The sequence below is a fragment of the Geotrypetes seraphini genome, chromosome 6 (genome assembly GCF_902459505.1).
Source record: "Geotrypetes seraphini chromosome 6, aGeoSer1.1, whole genome shotgun sequence".
NCBI classification, from domain to species: Eukaryota; Metazoa; Chordata; class Amphibia; order Gymnophiona; family Dermophiidae; genus Geotrypetes; species Geotrypetes seraphini.
In genome coordinates this window covers 121,254,105-121,273,615 of record NC_047089.1, presented here as the reverse complement: position 1 = coordinate 121,273,615, position 19,511 = coordinate 121,254,105, and the positions used below count along the sequence as shown (strand labels likewise).

Here is a 19,511-nt window from a genome sequence, read left to right as displayed (position 1 = left end):
AGGGAGGGGGAGGAGCAGAAGAACTGGGAGCGTGATTTCTCTCCCAGGCTGAATGCTGAGGAGTTGGGAGAAGAATGTGAAATGGTGGATCTTTTAGAAGAGTCTGAACCCACCATTAAGAGCCAGTTGGAAGTTTGTGAACCGATGGATATTGGTTTGACCAGTGAACCTTAGGAGAGGTTAGAGATTATGGACACAAGCTGAGAGGTGGGAAGAATTTTGTTATTGTTTCTTACCTGTGTGTTCTGGCTTGGTAAAATCCTGAGGCTAAGCTTTATGAGTGTACAGCAGAACTTTCTGACTTTGAAAAACTAACCTCTGAAGCATTTTGTTATATTGTTTTTGCTCCAAACTGCTTGAACCATTTAACTACAGAGTAGAGAATGACACGGTGACAAAATTCATCACTGTTCCCGTCCCCGCGGATAACCGCGGGAAATAATCCCATGTCATTTTCTAGTGTTTATTTCAACCTCAGTCCTTCTACAGCAGTGGTCTCAAACTCAAACCCTTAGTGGGGCCACATTTTAGATTTGTAGGTACTTGGAGGGCCGCAGAAAAAATAGTTAATGTCTTATTATAGAATTGATAACTTTGCATGAGGTAAAACTCTTTATAGTTTATAAATCTTTCCTTTAACAGTTAAAGGAAAGATTTATAAACTATAAAGAGTTTTACTTTATGCAAAATTGTCATTAACTATTTTTTTCTGCGGCCCTCCAAGTACCCTATTTTTTCTGCAGCCCTCACATTTAAAGTTTAATATCTTTCCTTTCTCAAAACTGACACATTTCAATCACTATATTGAAAATAAAATCATTTTCCCTACCTTTGTTGGCTGGTGACTTTATTTTTCTCTGCATTTAACTGTTTCCAGGGTCTTCTTGTCCTTTGACTGGTTTTCTCTCCGTCTTCACTTTTTTGCCTTGCATCCATCTTTGGCATTGACTTAATATTCAATTTTTCTGCTTTCTTTTCAAAATCTACGTTCCCTTCCCTTCTATCTCTCTCTTCTTCTGTCCCTATTTCCTTGGTCTGACATCTCTTTCTTTCCTTTCTCTCCCTTTCTCCTTCCTTGCTTTCCCCTGGTCTGGCATCTGTCTCCTTCCCTCCCCCAACTTTTTATTTCTTTCACCCTGCCCCCTTCTTTCTTTCTCTCTCTATCCATGCCCCCATTCTTTCTATATGTCTGTCTTTCTCTCTCTCTCCGTGTCCCCTTTCTTTCTTTCTCCATGCCCTTTCTTTCTGTCTTTCTCTCTCCATGCCCCTTTTCTGTCTTTGTCCCGTTTCCCTTCTTTCTTTCTGTCTCCCTGTCCCCCCTTTCTTTCTTTACTTCTCCCTGCCCTCCCCCAAGCCACCACCATTGGGGAACAGGCCGCCACTGCTGCAATCAGGGAACAGGCCACCACCGCCGCAATCAGGGAACAGGCTGCTGCCACCACAATCGGGGAACAGGCCAGTGCCGAGGTCTTAACTCTCCCTGCTTATCTTCCCCAGCGCGGGGCCGACCAATTCACGCCCCCCGATGTCAATTCTAACGTCGGGGAGGAACTTCCGGGCCAGCCAGGCAGCGATTGGCTGGCCCGGAACTTCCTCCCCGACATTAGAATTGACGTCGGGTGGATAGAATTGGTCGGCTCCGAGCTGGGGAAGATAAGTAGGAAGAGTTAAGACCTCGGCGCTGGCCTGTTCCCTGATTGTGGCCGCTGCAGCCTATTCCCCAATTGCAGCAGTGGCGGCCTGTTCCCCGTTTGCGGTGGCTTGGGGGAGGGCAGTGGGACGGGAAGCAGATTGGGGACCCCTGCTTTAGGCGAGGACAGATCGCGGGCCGCAAAATAGTCTCTGGGGGGCAGCATGCGGCCCACAGGCCACATGTTTGAGACCGCTGTTCTACAGCATTCTTCAAAGCAAAGCTTGTGGGTCAGTGGTTGTGGCCATTCATACTCTGATTCTTCCCTCTCTCCTTAAAGAATGACATGAAGATGGTTCCGCGGGGACAGGAACGGTGATGAATTTTGTCACCATGTCATTCTCTACTACAGAGAACCTGCTCCTTACGCTCCCCTCCACAGCTGGAGAATAATTACCATTGATAAGGCTCTGCAGAGAATGTCAGCTTCCGTTTGCATAATTCCCTAGCTGCAGTCAGCCTGCACCAGAGTGTCAGTGTGGATAGTGTACTTTATGATTTTGGAAAGTTTTTTTGTCATGAACTTTGTGTTTTGTGCTTCACTGCTTCACCATTGAAAAGAACATTGCTAAAACTTACCACTGTCCTTGAAGGCTGGTGAAGAGGACTATGCTACTGGGACTGAAGTCCAGCCATGATTCTGATTTTTTGTGGTTTCTTTATTTTTCTTGATTTTGATAACACATTCATTCTAGTGCTGGTAAAGCCAAGGTGGCCAGATTGCCCCTGTTTTGTATACTTTGAGTTTTGAAAGAATGTACTGTAGTATATTACAACCTCCTGGTAAATACCAGAACTTTCTGACCCAGGGTCAGAAATAAAAGTACATCTTTATTTTTGAACCTGTTGGGTGTGTGTGTGATTTCCTTACCTGTCTTCACTGTAAACATTGGACCATTGTTTTCACCCTAGGCAGTTGCCTAGATAGCCTGAAGGATTCCCTGGTTGAAGGGAACATGCTGGGAGCAGTTACGGTTGCGGTGAACCCTGCTCGCTGCGGTGATCAGGAGCCTGCAGGTTGCGACAGTGTTCAGCTTAATTGTAGTTCTTTTTTAACTTTTAGTAGTAGTTATGAGATTTTTAATAAATTTAATGAAAGTTAAAGAAATTTAATGAAGTATCAAAACATTAAAATATTAATATACTAAAATTTGATGAATTGTTTGAGTTAGGTTAAATCTAATATAATAAAATGCTAGGCCGCGCATGCGCACTCAAAAGTCGTGTTCCCTGATCCGTTGCGGACATGAGAGTGCGCATGCGCGGCCCCGGCTGCGGCGGCGGCTTTCAAATTAAAAAAAAAGTTACCATGGCGGCACAAGTGCGCATGCGCGCTAGACAAGCTTCCCTGCTCTCCACCTCACAATACTAAAGTTTCTTTAGATGCGGACGATCGCCTCCACAAGCCTGCTCCCAGCCAGCCGACAATCGCCTCCATAAGCCGGGACTGGGGCACAAAGAGAGCCTCCTTCCCCCCCCCCGGAACGAACCGAAAAACTGACCCCGCCGCCCGGGACCCGAGTCCTTTGCCACCCCCCTTCCCTTCCCGCGGGCCCGACTGGCGATTTAAGCAGCGTGTGCAGCAGTCTTCACACGTTGCTTCGGGCCCTTCTATTGCCCTGATTTGCTCTGCCGCGTCTCTGATGATGTCATCAGGGACGTGCCAGAGTAAATCAGGCCAGTAGAAGGACCCGAAGCAGCGTGTGAAGACTGCTGCACACGCTGCTGGAATCACCAGCTTTGTAGTCGGGACCGTGGGAAGGGAAAGGGGGGTAGAGGAAATGCTAATGCTGCTGCACAGGGCACCCGTTAATGTAATGGGCTTGCTTTCGGGAGGGGGTAGAGAGACAGAAGGGGGCCAGGAGAGACAGTCAGGCATGGAACAACAGATAAATACAGGTAGGCAGGGGGCCAGGGAGAAAGACAGAGAGACATACAGAAAGAAAGACAGGGGGCCAGGGAGAGAGACAGACATAAAGAAAGACAAACATAGGGGGCCAGAGAGACAACAGATAAATACAGGTACGCAGGGGGGGCCAGGGAGAAAGACAGAGAGACATACAGAAAGAAAGACAGGGGGCCAGGGAGACAGATAGAATAAACAAAGACAGACAGCAGAGAAAGAGAGAAAGAAACCTCCCCCCCCAGACAAATACTAGCCAAGGATAGAGAGAGAGAAAGAAAGAATGACAGACAGGGAGCCAGAGAGACAGACAGAAAGAAAGACAGACAGACAGACATCTATTCTAGCACCCGTTAATTTAACGGGCTTAAAGACTAGTTAAATAAGAAGATATAACTAAGAAAGTAATTTATTAATAAATTAATGAAGTAATAGAATTGATACTTTAAATAATGGTAGGAAGGATGGGTTCAAGCCTATGGAAGAAATTCCAGTATGAGATAAATTGCTCCGCTTTCTGAAGCTTGTTCCTTGTCAGTATCACTTGTTTTAAGAAAGTGAAGAGAAAGATTTCCTACAATTTAAGTTGTTCTTTGAATGGTTCTGTCTTTTTATATTTAACTATTTAATTAACCATTTAGTTCTATAGATTGATTGCTGTTATGGGGAACCCATATTATTTTTTTATTGCTCCATTAAGATCCGCATGAAAATAGGTCTATGGTCAGATGGATCTGGACTTTCACTCTACTCCTTTGTTACCTATTTGTGGCAATGAGTCTTTTCATCCTGGTATGACATCAGTTAGATTTCAAATAGTAAGGAGAGGACCTATTTTTTTTATTTGTATCAGCTTCTTAATGATGATGGTACTTTACTGGACTTCTCTCAGTTGTGTACTACTTATGTCTGGATTAACTTAGATATATTTTCATATATGCAACTCAAACATTATATGAATTATTTATCAACTTCCAATTTACTTATTAAGGTATATGAGCTTTTTTCAGAAGTATTTTGGTTAGAAGCTCAGCTGATAGTACCATTAAAATATTTCAGAAACTCTCTTATGGATTTTTCTTCGTCAGATTTGGAGTAAAGAACTATAAATCACATTACATGGTCACAATATATATCATTTCTTAAGATTATTATATAGATTATTACCTAATATATATTTCAAAATTGGATATACATTTCTTTGTCATTTATATATAGCGCTTTGGTGTGCCTGTCATGCAGCACTTGTCTCTGAAGGTTCTTGCCCCAAATGTGGTCACCTTAAAGTCAATATATCTCATATGTTCTGGTTCTGTCCTTGGTTGGATAAATTTTGGTCTACAATTTTTTTTTTAGAGTTGGTGTAATGTGTAATACTAAATGGCATTTTAACAGTTATAGCTTATATTGGTTATTTGATTTGAAATATCCTATTCCTTATGGACTTAAGGGTTTTCTAAAAAGAGCCATACTTTCAGGCTTGAAGGTCATTCTTTCTCTTTGGATTGAACCATTATATCCTACTTATAGTCACTGGCGTTCTAATATGCTTCATCTTTTAATTATGGAAAGTATGTCTTTTTCTGAATGGGAAACCAAGAAGGGACCAGTGTTTACACTTTGGCAACCTTTTTTAAACACATTGAGGGGCATAATCAAAAGGGACGTCTAAGTCCGTTTACGTCCATCTCGCAAGTCATCCAAAGTAAAAAAAACAGTTTAAGACACATTTTCGAAAGATATGTCCAACTTTTTTTTCATTTCGATAATCGTCTAATTATACGTCCTGCCAATCTGATCATCCAAGCCACTAAATCGTCTATCTTTATACCACATTTTCGTCCAACTTTCCGTTCAAGTCCAAAACACCTAGAACAAGCCCTGTTGGATGTGTGAGGGGTCTGCAAAGTGATGGACTGCACACCCAGACATGCCACCTAAATAGTGAGGTACTTTACAGGGCACTGCTGTGAGCTTCACAAAAAGGGTGCCATGTCTTCTCCTCCCTAAAGCTCCCTTATAGGTTATGATGAGCCCCCCAAACAACCTCCAGAATCCCCTAGACCCACATATCTACCACCCCAATAGCCCTTATGGCTGCAGGAGCCACTTATATGCCAGTGTAAAAGGGTTTTGGGGGTGTATAGGGGAGTGCACATGTTTAAGTATCAATGGAGTGATTACAGGGGCTTATGAGCATGGGTTCTCCTCTCCATAAGTCCCTAACCCACCCCCAAGACGACTTAAGCTGCCTCTGGGCTGGATGACTAGGCTTTCCTATGACAGGCAGCTAGGAGATGATGGTCTGGAGGCTGAATTTTAAAGTTATGATTAAAATTTTTATGGGGGTGGAGGGGGGTTGGTTATCACTGGGGTAGTGTGTGGGGGTCTTTTTTATGTGTTTGCAGTGCTTATCTGGTGACTTTAGGTGGATTTTTGTGACTTAGACCATGTTTTACATGGTCTAAGTCACAACGTCCAAGTTCCGTCTAGGCTCTGTTGTAAAACTTTCGGTTATACATGCTGTACGACTAAGTCTAAGCTGGCCCACGTCCCACCCAACTCCCGTCCTCGACACGCCTCCCGAAATGCCCCGTTTACCTTTGGTCGTTCAGCGGCACTATGAAGGCCTAGGTCGTTTAGAAATACGTCCAAAACTGGTTTTTATTATCGGCACTTGGACGTTTTTGAGAAATGTTCGTCCAAGTGCCGACTTAGGCTAGTTTTTGGACGTTTTTCTCTTTTGATTATGAGCCCCAAAGATAATCTCCAACAGCAAGAAGTCGTGTTTTGATTGATAATTATTGATTTTTTTTAGCAGTTCTGGGAGAGGGGAGGGAAGATGATGTAGAGGGGGTTGATTATATTTTAATATTGTATTGTTATAATGTTTACATTTATAATGATTATATTATTATAACGTGTATTTTGTTGATATATTATACATTGACATTTCATTATAATGTTTGTAGTTACATTTGAAAACTAATAAATACAAATATAATAAAACAAACAAAAAAAATTCTACTTGCATTCAAAGTTCAATCTAATCACACCCCCTTGTTTATTGACAGGCTTTTGATCCTGTACGAAACTTCGCAATCACTTTGTTCATCATAACAATATCTTCTATCAGTCCCCTCTGTTCGACAACTATTCTACAATACAACACGCAAGACTTTATTCAGTCACCCACAAGACTTTATTGCACCCACATTATGAAACGCCCTCCCCATTGCCTTGAGACAGGAAACTAACTCTGATAATTTCAAGTCCAGCCTTAAAACTTTTCTCTTTAAAGATGCCTATGAGATTTAGATATAGGGTCAAACGCATATGAGACTCAGACAAAAAGGCATATTCCAGACATTCCCCTTCTCCCTGTCATTCTTGCTATTCCCCCATCTTTTTATTTTTAAATAATGTAATCCCACCCATCTGTTTCCCTTTTGTACCATGTCTCGTCAGTAATATCTTGTGGTTTGTATTTTTATTTCCCTGTTTTTACTTAAATTTTAAATTTTGTATGATGTTAACTGCTTTGGTAATTAAAGCGGTATATCAAGCCTCAATAAACTTGAAGGTAATGTTCTATTGTGGATTAAAAACTAGTTAAAAGATAGAAAACAGAGACTACGGTTAAATGGTCAGTATTCTGAATGGAGAGGAGTAAATAGTGAGGTTCCCCAGGGTTAGTGCTGAGACTGCTGCTTTTTAACATATTAATAAATGATCTAGAAATGGGAACAAGTGCAGTGACTGAATAATTTTGTGTTATCAGCAAATTTAAAAGTTAAATTGCAAAAGGACTTTGAGACAGATAATGGCAGATGATGTTTAATGTGAGCAAGTGCAAAGTGATGAATGTGGGAAAGAGGAATCTGAACTATAGCTACATGATGTGCAGTTCCATATTAGGAGTCACCACCCAGGAAAAGGATCTAGGTGTTATCATTGATGATATATTGAAATCCTCTGCTCAGTGTGCAACAGCAGTGAAAAAAGCAAATACGTAGAATGTTAGGGTTATCAGGAAAGGAATGGAACACAAAAATGAGAATGTTATAATGCAGTGGTCTCAAACTCGCGGCCCGGGGGCCACATGTGGCCCGCCAGGTACTATTTTGAGGCCCTCAGTATGTTTATCATAATCACAAAAGTAAAATAAAACCATTTCTTGACCATATGTCTTTAGCTATAAATGACAATATTATTATTAAGACTTGGCCAAAAGGAAAGATTTATAAACTATAAAGAGTTTTACCTCATGCAAAATTGTAATTTCTTTAATAAGACATTAACTATTTTTTTCTGCGGCCCTCCAAGTACCTACAAATCCAAAATGTGGCCCTGTTATAATGCCTTTGTATTGCTCCATGTTGTGACCACACCTTGAATACAGTATACAATTCTGGTCACTTCATCTCAAAAATGATATAATGGAATTAGAAAAGATACAAAGAAGGGCAACAAAAGCTATAAAGGGGTTGGGACAACTTCCCTCACTTCCCTAGGAAGAAAGGCTAAAGTGGCCAAGGCTCTTCAGTTTGGAGAAGATGCTATATCTCTTGGGAGATAGACCTGAGTTCTATGGACGGAACTTAGGCACTCTTTGGACATTCTTCCGGAACTTAGGCACAGTTTGGATGTCCTTAATGAGATCTGCTAAACGGGGCACATCAAAACAGATACATTGCATGCAAACCTATTTTGTGGACAAATAGCAATGTTATTTGCTAATTAGAGGAAAAGATCCATTAACTGAAGCACAACACATAAAAAATATAACTTTAGTTTTCTTGCTAAAAAGCTATCCCTTTTTTCTGACTAAACAGTGCTCCAATCAGCTCATTCTTGATAGCAAAGAAAGCACATGACAAAAATATATATACACTCCCCCCCTCCGTATTCGCGGTTTCGTTATCTGCAGTTTCGATTATTCGTGGGTTTTCGTTCCCTGACTCCGCCCCCTAATTTGCATCACATAGGAAATCACTGCTCACCGGCGGGTCACAAAGGAAATCGCTGCTTCCGGCAGTTTACGGAGGAAATCACTGCTCCCGGCGTTGTACGTTAGCAAATTGCAGGTCAGGTTATTTGTGATTTATTATCTTTTTAAGGGCTATTTTACCGGAAAACTGCAAATAACATGTGAAAAGTTATTCGTGTTTTTTCGGTATTCACTGCCATGCTGTTCCCCCTACCACCGTGAATATGGAGGGAGAAATGTAGATTGCATGCATAACTTCATTTGCAAAAGCTTAAAAACAGAAAAAAAAACCAGACACAGACCTTAGCATGGCTTCTACTTCATTGCAAATGGAGGTTTGCAGCTGCACAATGGTGACCTCATTGTGAGATCAAGGTGCACCTACAAGGTAGAATGCCACAATTAAAATATGTGGTGGGGAGCTGAACTTATGATCTCTGGAAGAGGAGCACAGTGCTTTTACTTATTGAGCTATAGCAATTTCCAGATAGGTGTCTATGACTGCCCTGTAATATGATAGCTTAGAGATCTGCTAAGCTATCATATCACAGGGCAATCAGAGACACCTGATGAGACAGTCAGAGACACCTTGATGATCTCACAATGAGGACACCATTGTGCAGATGCAAACCTCCATTTGAAATGAAGTAGAAGCCATACTAAGGTCTGTATCTAGGGGTTTTTTTCTGTTTTTAAGCTTTTGCAAATGAATTTATGTATGCAATCTATATATTTTTGTCATGTGCTTTCTTTGCTTACAAGAATGAGCTGATTGGAGCACTGTTTAATCAGAAAAAAGGGTAGCTTTATAGCAAGAAAATTAAAGCTGTTTTTCATGTGCTGTGCTTCAGTTAATGGATCTTATCCTCTAATTAGCAAATAATATTACTGTTTGTCCACAAAAATAGGTTTTGCATGTAATATATTTGTTTTGATGTGTCCCGTTTATGTGGTGCCTTATTAAATGTATTTTGAGCTTAATAAAGCAAAAATAAAACCCCAGAGAGCTATTTAGCAGATCATATTAACCAAATTGTGCCTAAGTTCTGTCCATAGAACTCAGATCTATTTGAAGCCCAAACTAAGCTCAAAAGTAGACCTGGTTTTCATATACCTACAATATAGGCATGATATGGACACCCTAGGTCACTCACTATTGTGCAAAGAACAAAGAACCGGCGTGGCTCACCGTAGAGGTGATGGAAGCGATAAGAGACAAGAAAACTTTGTTTAAGGAATGGAAAAGGTCAAAAACAGACGAAAACTGGAACAAGCACAAACAACATCAACACAGGTGCCAAAAGAGACTATGAGGAAAAAATAGTAAAGGAGGTGAAGAACTTCAAGCCGTTCTTTCGATATATTAAGGCAGGGGTGTCCAATGTCGGTCCTCGAGGGCCGCAATCCAGTCGGGTTTTCAGGATTTCCCCAATGAATATGCATTGAAAGCAGTGCATGCAAATAGATCTCATGCATATTCATTGGGGAAATCCTGAAAACCTGACTGGATTGCGGCCCTCGAGGACCGACATTGGACGTTTCCCCTGTATTAAGGGGAAACGACCCGCGAAGGAAGCAGTGGGACCGTTGGATGACCATGGAATAAAGGGAGCGCTAAAGGAGGACAAAGCAATCGCTGGCAAACTGAACACATTTTTTGCGTCTATATTTACCGAAGAAGATGTACACAGTATACCGGAACCCATGAGGCTATATGCTGGAAATGAAGACGAAAAGCTGACAGGATTGATAGTCAGTCTAGAGGAAATGTATAGGCAGATTGATAGACTTAAGAGCGACAAATCCACGGGACCTGATGGCATCCATCCGAGGGTCATCAAGGAACTGAAAGGAACTGCTTCAACTAATAAACAATCTGTTAATCAAATTGGGAAAGATTCTGGAAGACTAGAAGGTGGCAAATGTTACTCCGATCTTCAAGAAAGGTTCGATGGGAGATCCAGGAAACTACAGACCGGTGAGTCTGACCTCGGTACCAGGAAAGATGGTAAAGTCGCTAATAAAGGACCGCATCATTGATCACCTTGATGGACATGGGCTGATGAGGACCAATCAGCACGGTTTTAGCAAAGGTAGATTGTGTTTGACGAACTTGCTGCACTTCTTTGAGGGAGTAAACAGACAGGGGCAACCCGGTCGATATTGTATATCTGGATTTTCAGAAAGCGTTTGACAAGGTTCCGCATGAATGACTACTTTGTAAAATTGTGAGCCATGGAATCGAGGGTGAAATACTCACGTGGATTAAAAACTGGCTGGCGGATAGGAAACAGAGAATGGGTAAATGGACAATACTCAGACTGGAAAAGCGTCACCAGTGGGGTGCCGCAGGGCTTGGTGCTTGGACCCATGCTCTTCTTTATAAATGATCTAGACGGGGGTCACGTGATGGCTGGAACCTGAACGGACGTCTGAGCACGGAGCTCCGCTCTTCATCCCCCACTAAGCTCCCTTTTCTCGGGCCGACGCCAATAAATTTTTACCTAGTACAGTTCTTGTCTCTGCCGGTATACTGGTGCTGGGCTGAGGATCGTCCGGTGCGTCTCTAACTCTGGCAGCGCGTGGGATGCCGACTCGATTGATAAAGGCCCCAAAGAGCAGCGTGGTCCAGGCACACAAGATGGCGGGGACCCAAACGGAGGCGGCGGTAGATCGCTCCTCAGACGAGGTGTTGCATGTGTCCATGCGGCATTTATCTCAGCTGCTGGACGACAATCTAGCCAAACTGCACGCTTCCATGGATGAGCTAAAGGATGCGCTGGCTGGCCTCGTGGCTCAAATCCAGCGGGTGGAGGAGTGTGTGTCAGCACAGGAGGATCGGGTGACGATCGCGGATGGCCGACTTGACTTTTTGGAGACCCGCGTATGCCAGCTGATGGACCGAGTCGAGGACCAGAAGAACAGGGCCCGCAGGAAGAATCTTCGACTTATAGGGCTCCCAGAATCTGTGAAAGATTCTGAGCTTCTCCGCGTGGTGGAGAGTTGGCTACCGAGGGAGCTGGGGGCCTACCTGAGCAAGTTGGCCCTGTGGTGGTAGAACGGGTCTATCGTGTTGGGCAGCGTCGAGATGGAGATGGGCTGGGCTGCCCAAGACTTGTGCTGGCAAGATTCCACAATTATGCAGTCAAAGCGCACCTTTTGGATCTGTTCAAAAAATCTAGAACTTTGTCTTACGAAGGGGCCAAGCTCATGCTGTTCCAACACTTCTCTACCAAGGTCGCAGAGCAGCTCAAGGCCCTTACACCATACTGCTCGCAGTTGGTTACGCGGGGGATCAGATTTGCTTTTCTATATCATGCCAAGGTGAGGCTTACTCATGAAAATCGGTCCCTTACCCTGAGCACGGCGGAAGACCTGAAGAAGTTCCTTGAGAAGCTGCCAGCGCAGTAGGGTTGCTGGTGGGCTCCTACTTTGGCCTCTTTGATTTCTACCATCAAGACTTCTTGGCCTTGCGGGAGTTTGATGATGTTTCTCTTCTGCTCGGGGCTGGCGGGGGCCTTTATCTTGTCTCCCTGACTGGCATTGGAGTGCCCCGAGTTCTTCCATTCTATACACTTTTGTGGATGCCAAGCTGCCTTGAATCCATGTCTGTGTGAGAGGCCTGCATTGAGGGGTCCCTTGGCCTCTGGACACCTGGCCTGGGACTTTGTTGCATGCAGAACCTTGAGTTTGGCGAGTCTGCTGTTATTAATGTTCTTTTTGCACTTCTGTGTGTTTACCTTTTTTCCTGTGTTCCTTTGGCCCCTGGTTCTCGACGGGGGTTCTTCTAGTTTCTCTTTCTGGGGGTTTGGTGGTGGGAGGGGTGGTGAGAGTGTTCGTGTGTGGGGGAGATATGCAGCTGGAGGTTGTGTTGGGGTTTTGGATGTGTGTGGGGTTTGGTTGGCTGTAGAGTGTTTGGGATGAGTGGGGTAACTGGGGGAAGCAATGGGGGAGGGTAGAATTGGGGATAGAGAGTGGTTCTGGTGGGTTGGGGAGCGGGGGTGGGAGGCGCCTGGGGACTCTGATCAGTACTGTTATTCACTACAAGTGGGTGGTGAGTCAGTTTGGCTGGGAGACCGACGATACTGCCCTGTCTGGAATGCTGCATTTTTGGAGTCTGATCACACCCACTGTTCTTATGAGTTCTGTTAAGATTGCCAGCTTCAACATTGATGGCTTGCATTATCCGGTGAAACGTAGCAAGATGTTTCAGTACTGTAAGAAATTAAAAGTGGATGTCTTAATGCTCCAGGAGACTCATCTTAGCGCATCTGAGCACGTTAAGTTGAAGAGGGACTGGGTTGGGGAAGTGGCCTATGCTTCATACAATAACAGGCAACAGGACATTGCTATCCTCTTCCACAAAAAAAATCCATGTACTTTACATAGAGTGATACAAGACCCTGAGGGCTGATATGTGATTTGGGCTGGGGTCTTTTTGGGGAAAAAAATATGTTTTTTGTTCCCTTTATGCTCCTAATGTATACTCTCATTGATTTTTCTCGGTATTAGTGGCTGCTCTAGCGCCTTTCTCTGGGAAGGGATTTTACTATTACTGCTGACCCCCTTATTGATTGTAAGCCTCCCAAGCCTAGGTTGAAAGGGGGTGATCAAAAAGGAGTGAACTTTGTAATGCGACAGCTGGGTCTAGTTGATCTGTGGCACACACTCCATCCTACTGAATCTGACTTCACCTTTCACTCCATAGTCCATGATGTTCACAGTCACTTGGATTATCTGCTGGTGGCTCCTCCCCTGTTGGCAGGCATATCCCGAGTGATGATCGAGGATGGTGTTCTGTCTGATCATCACTTGGTTTGGCTGGAGCTCATTGATACGCAGGGGTCCCAGAGGTCGACCACTGGTTGGGGTATGAATCCCACGCTATACGAGGATGCTGAGTTTAGGGCTTTTCTTGAGCAGCAGTGGGATTACTTTATAGCTGAAAACCCAGCTTCTGATGTTTTGGAAGCGGTGTTTTGGGAAGCCAGCAAAGCTGTCTTGCATGGTAAGATCCTTGAGTATACTACTCGCAAATGCAAAGCTTGGCACAGCGTTTGGGTGCGGTACAAGGGGATCTACATAATCCTGGTGCCACTGCCGTTCGGTCCCAATATTTCACTTTAAGAAGACAAATTAACAAGCTATTGGCGGACGGAGCCCTTAGAGATATCCGGATGTATAAGTACCGCCTCCACCGGTGGGGAAATAAAGCAGGTAAACTGTTGGCCTCCCTGATTACTGCAAGGGCTCTGAAGCGCATTATTTCTAGGATTCGGGCACCCAGGGTGATCACCCTGGCAAGCATACAACAGAGCTTTGTTGACTTTTACAGGGCTCTGTATGATAGGGGGACTTGTGACACCGAACAGAGGACTGCTTTCTTTCAGGACTTTCAGCTTCCTTCTATGGGGCAGGATCAGCGAGAGGTGTTGAATGCCCCGGAGCGCGGATTTGGAATTCAACAAGTTATCAGGGCCTTGAAATTGGCTAAAGCGCCTGGGCCTGATGGGCTGGGCTCTGAATATTATAAGTTGCTGGGGGCTTGAGTGATGGGTCTTTTTCAAGCTTTGTGTGGGGTCCTTTGTTGGGGGGAGATGCCTCCACCTGGACTTACTCATGCTCATATTGTGGTTCTCCCGAAGCCAGGTAGGGCGGAGGATCAGTTGGGGTCTTACCGGCCCATTTACTTGCTCAATCAAGATATTAAGCTGTTTGCTGCTATTATGGCTGCTCGTCTGGGTCAGGTCTTGCCCAGACTGATTCATCCGGATCAGGCTGGTTTTGTGCCGGGCCGATATTCGTCTGCTAATGTGTTGCGTGCGCTCTCGGTGCTGCAGAGTCCTGGACTTGTGGGGCAGCATCCGGGCCACCAGAGCGCATAGTTAGTCTGGACGCTTAAAAAGCATTTGACAAAGTGCTGTGGGATTACCTCTTTTGGGTTCTGCCTCAGTTCGGCATTATGGGGAGCTTTTTGGCTGGGATTTGCTCGTTATATGCTCATCCTACTGCCCAGATCTTGATTAATGGGGAGCTTACTTCTTCTTTCATGCTAGAGAGAGGGACACGTCAGGGTTGCCCCCTCTCTCCTATGATATTTGTTTTGGCCCTGGAGCCTCTCGCGGCTAAATTCCGCCAGAGCCCCGCTGTGCGCAGAATTCGGATGGGATCCCAGGAATTCAAAATTAACTTGTTTGCGGATGATATGCTCATCTTTCTGGGGGATGCCGAAGAGGGGGTTCCTCGGTTAATAGAACTTATTCACCAATTTGGAGTATTTTCTGGGCTGCGGATTAATTTTGATAGGTCTGAAGCTCTGGCGGTCCGCCCTCCGTGTGCTTTGTGGCAAGATCCTTCCTTTCTGTTGCAATGGTCTAAGGGTACGCTTAAGTATCTGGGGGTTTATTTACACGCAGACCCTGGGTTGGTTTACCGGAAGAACATACTCGATAAATTGGATGGTGTCCGAGCTCTGTGTAAGAGGTGGATGGAATTTCCCCTCTCATTTCTGGGGCGCATTGTCCTTATTAAAATGGTCCTCTTGCCGAAGCTCCTTTACCCTCTCCAACTGGTGCCCCTTTGGATTACACAGAAGGATGTGCAGGCTTATAAGGGGGTTGTTTCTTCTTTTGTATGGTGCTCTTGTCGGGCGAAAATTGGGTATAATAAGTTAGTTCGGGGGCATGAGCAAGGTGGTGCGAATTTGCCCGACTTGCGTCTCTACAATGTCGCCGCTATGATGCGGTGGGTACATGAACTCTATACGGGCGTTGATAAGTTTGCTCCGGTGGGGTTCTGGTACCTCTTGTTGGCCCCAGTGTCAGTTTTTAACCTCCTTTGGCATGGGGCGGGGCCTTGCCCTTCTATGCTTCGACCCTTGTGCATGGCCTGGTGCTGGTGGCGATCTTCTCTGGGGACAGCGGTGGGTCCTTCACCTTTTACGGAATTTGTGGGTAACCCTAAGTTTCCTGCTGGCTCGTTGCACACATTTTTTGCCTCAGCTCGGAGGTCTGGATGTCGTTTTATGGGGCAGGTTGCTGAGCCCCCTCTTTTCTGGCGTGTCGGGACCGTTGGGGCTGGACTGAGGGGTCTGTGCTCGCCTATCTACAGCTTGGTAGTTACTGTTTGGCGCTTCTATCATCGGCAGGTAGCCTGCCCACTTTCTCTCCCCTAGATCAACAGTTTATGTCCACCCCCTGTGCATTTAATACGCTCTCGGAGTGGTATAAACTGGGGAAGGAGTGGAGGTCCGGGCGGATTCTCAATGCTATGGCAGAAGCTTGGACTTTAGCCTTGGGAGAGCAGGTTTCTGCTGGGGAATTGGCTTTGTGTTTTCAGGAATGTGCATCTGCCTCCGCTAATGTGAGTTTACATGAAGTACATCTTCAGATCCTGCACCAATCTTATCTTACACTTTGCAAAGGGCACCAGATGGGGCTATGGCCTGATGACTGTTGCCCTCGCTGCCCGGCTTGCCGGGATACTTTGGTACATCATTTTTTTGAATGTTCTACTGTGGGGCCCCTGTGGATATCTGTGCTTCGGGAGCTGGAGAGTGTTATTGGGAAATCTTTGGACTGGTCTTACAAGACGTTGCTGTTGGGTGTCACGAGTCTCTTGGTGTAGGCGGGTATTAGCGAGCCTGGGGGCGTTTTCTTTTAGTGGCTTTGGGAATCACTAAAAAACTTATTCTTTGACACTGGGTTGGAACCACGCAACCCACAGTCCAACAGTGGCAAGTTAATATGTCTCAGATGGCTGGCTGGGAGAGGCAGCATCACCGGGGGGCAGCTAGTTGGAAATCTTGATTGCTGGAGTTCTTTTTAGTGCTGGTTGGAGTCCCGGGGTGTACGAGATGGGTGGAGGGAGGGGGGAGGTTTGATTTTCCATTCAAAAACAGGATTTTGCATGGGAGATGCTTTGCTGATGATTTGACTATTTTATTTCTGTATTTTGTATGAGCCCTTGTATTATATATTCTGCTGTTTTCTCGCTTGGTTGCGTTTTGTATTTTCTCTTGTGCAATGATCCTTTAATAAACATATAAAAAAATAAATAAATAAATGATCTAGACATTGTTATGATGAGTGAGGTGATTAAATTTGCGGACGATACAAAGTTATTCAGAGTAGTGAAGACAGGGGGATTGTGAAGATCTGCAACGTGACATAATCAGGCTCGAGGAATGGGCATCAACATGGCAGATGAGGTTCAGCGTGGATAAGTGTAAGGTGATGCATGTAGGTAACAAAAATCTCATGCACAAATACAGGATGTCCGGGGCGGTACTTGGAGAGACCTCCCAGGAAAGACTTGGAAGTTATGATCGACAAGTCGATGAAGCCGTCCACGTAATGTGCGGTGGTGGCAAAAAGGGCAAACAGAATGCTAGGAATGATAAGAGGATCACGAACAGATCGGAGAAGGTTATCATGCCGCTGTACCAAACCATGATGCGTCCTCACCTGAAGTACTTCATCCAGCACTGGTCGCCGTACATGAAGAAGGACAAACAGAGGAAATTGAGAGGGGGCATGATTGAAACATTCAAGGTACTGAAGGGAATAGACTTAGTAGATAAGAACAGGTTGTTCACCATCTAAGGTAGGGAGAACGAGAGGGCACTCTCTAAAATTGAAAGGGGATAGATTCCGTATGAATGTAAGGAAGTTCTTCTTCACTCAGAGAGTGGTAAAAAACTGGAACGCTCTTCCGCAGTCTGTCGTAGAGGACATCACCCTCCAGGGATTCAAGTTAGACAAGTTCCTGCTGAACCAGATCGTACACAGGTAGGGCTAGTCTCAGTTAGGGCGCTGGTCTTTGACCAAGGGCTGCCGCATGAGTGAACTGCTGGACACGATGGACCACTGGTCTGACCCAACAGTGGCAATTCTTATGTTGTTATGATGCCCAAATTGAGTCATTGCTCAAACTACAACCATTCGACATCTACGCCTATTGAGTTAGGCATGAGTTTTAAACATGGGTGTCAATAAAATTGTGGCTGTGTCTGCGTTTGGACACCTAAGTATCAATTATCGCTTGTTAAGACCCTTAATTGGCTCATTAACTACTTAGCCTGGATGCCTAAAGCACGCCTAACTTTAGGTATGACTTAGGCGCTCTTTATAGAATCAGGGCCAAAGTGCTTGTTCACTCCTTCCCAAAAAAACTAAGACTAGCGGGTATGTATTTACGCTACTATGGTAAATTAAAATAGACTACAGAAAATATTTTTTCACTCAACATGTAATTAAACTCCGAAAGTTGTTGCCAGTGAATGTGGTAAAAGTAGTTAGCCTAGTAGGGTTTAAAAATGTTTGGATAATTTCCTAAAAGAAAAGCCCATAAGCCATTATTAAGAGGGACTTGGGAAAATCCACTACATTTTTCTGTTACTGCTAAAACATTATCATCATATGTGGGTCCTGTTAAATTGCCTATGAGATTGCATTTGCTCTATGATTTTGTTAGTTTTAAGAAACAATTGAAAGTTTTATTGTTTGCTCAAATATATTTTGGGGTTTAGTAATTGTCATTTTATGGAGAGGGTTGATTAAGTATATGTGATTTTTTAATTGATTGTATGTTTAAATAATAAATGCATTTGATATTTATGTAATTTACCCCCCTCCTTTACTAACCGGCAGTGACAGTAACTGCTCCAACCCTCATAGGAATTCTATAAGCTTCAAAGCAGTTACCACCGCTGCTGACGCTAAAACCCATCCTATGCGTTAGTAAAGGAGGGGGTTAATTTGTTACTGCCTACTTAACAAGCAAGCTATAAATTTTAGAAGAAGCAAAATAAATAAAATCTGTTTTGTTGTTTTGGGATCTTGCCAGGTACTTGTGACCTGGATTGGCCACCGTTGGAAACAGGATACTGGGCTTGATGGACCTTTGGTCTGTCTCACTATGGCAACTCATATGTGTACATCAGGGCTCAGTGAAACCTCACTGCCTAGGTAGGAGCTCATCTTTGGCGTTGCTCCTCCAGTTTGAATGCCCTGAATCTGGGTTCCCTAGAAGCCCCAAATCAAGGGTTGTTGAGCACCTGAGGTAGTTGTAGAGGTTGGAGGGGGCAACCACACCTTTCCTTTCCTCTTCAGTACACTCAGAAACAAGTGGGACCAAATAAAGGGGAAAAATAATTTAACCAGAATTGGAGCTTCTTAGTTGCATTTCCATCAAAATGTCATCTTGGATCCCCAGGACTATTTTTGTTAAATATTAACACAAACAAAACCATTAGCTTGTGCTTTCATCATGTCCATGTTATTGTAGATGGGTTTCAACCAAAGTACTAATGGGAGGTAGCATGCACTAAGTTATACTTACGGCTGGCCATACAGTTGCTCCATAATCTCCAATTGATTCTTGAATAGTAATTGGGTAGCCTGCATACCAGAAAAATTCTTTAGTCAATGATGAATTGACTTGTCTTGAAGATTTAGGAAATAATGTGGAGTCACTTAAAAAGTCTGTAGAAAAGGAAAAGATAAATGTGTATTTATATTATTGATACTTTATCAAAATATATACTATGCATTGCACATGGCGGTTAAGAAATTATGTAAAACTCCTTATTTAAAAGACAGGAAATAACTTCTAGGAATTATTGAAATTATTTTTTAATTTCAGTGTTAACCAATTTACTAGAATTGTCATATAACAAGTGAACAGTTCCTCTATCACAAACAGAAAACATTATTTATTTGATTTATAAACCCACATTACCTAAATATATAAGAGGTTCTTTTAGCAAACTGTGGTTAAAAGGGACCACAGGGGTAAAATGGCTGATTTTTCTATTTTCAGTATTAATGGCCACATGCTACATTTCGATATTGGTAGAGCCGAAGCAAGACTGACATCAACTGATATGGTGTATATATATATATATTTTATCCCTGATGAAGCCTCGG

General features: G+C 43.8%; 1 protein-coding gene across 2 annotated transcripts in view; it reads right to left on the bottom strand.

Annotated features, from left to right (window-relative positions):
- METTL21C (methyltransferase like 21C) overlaps positions 1 to 19,511 on the bottom strand; it is a 69,808-nt gene that overhangs the window by 38,304 nt on the left and 11,993 nt on the right. For both annotated transcript variants that reach the window (XM_033950332.1, XM_033950334.1), the window contains one exon: positions 18,925 to 19,067. In XM_033950332.1, coding sequence (XP_033806223.1) covers positions 18,925 to 19,067 — 143 coding nt within the window. The remainder of the gene's footprint in view (positions 1 to 18,924; positions 19,068 to 19,511) is intronic.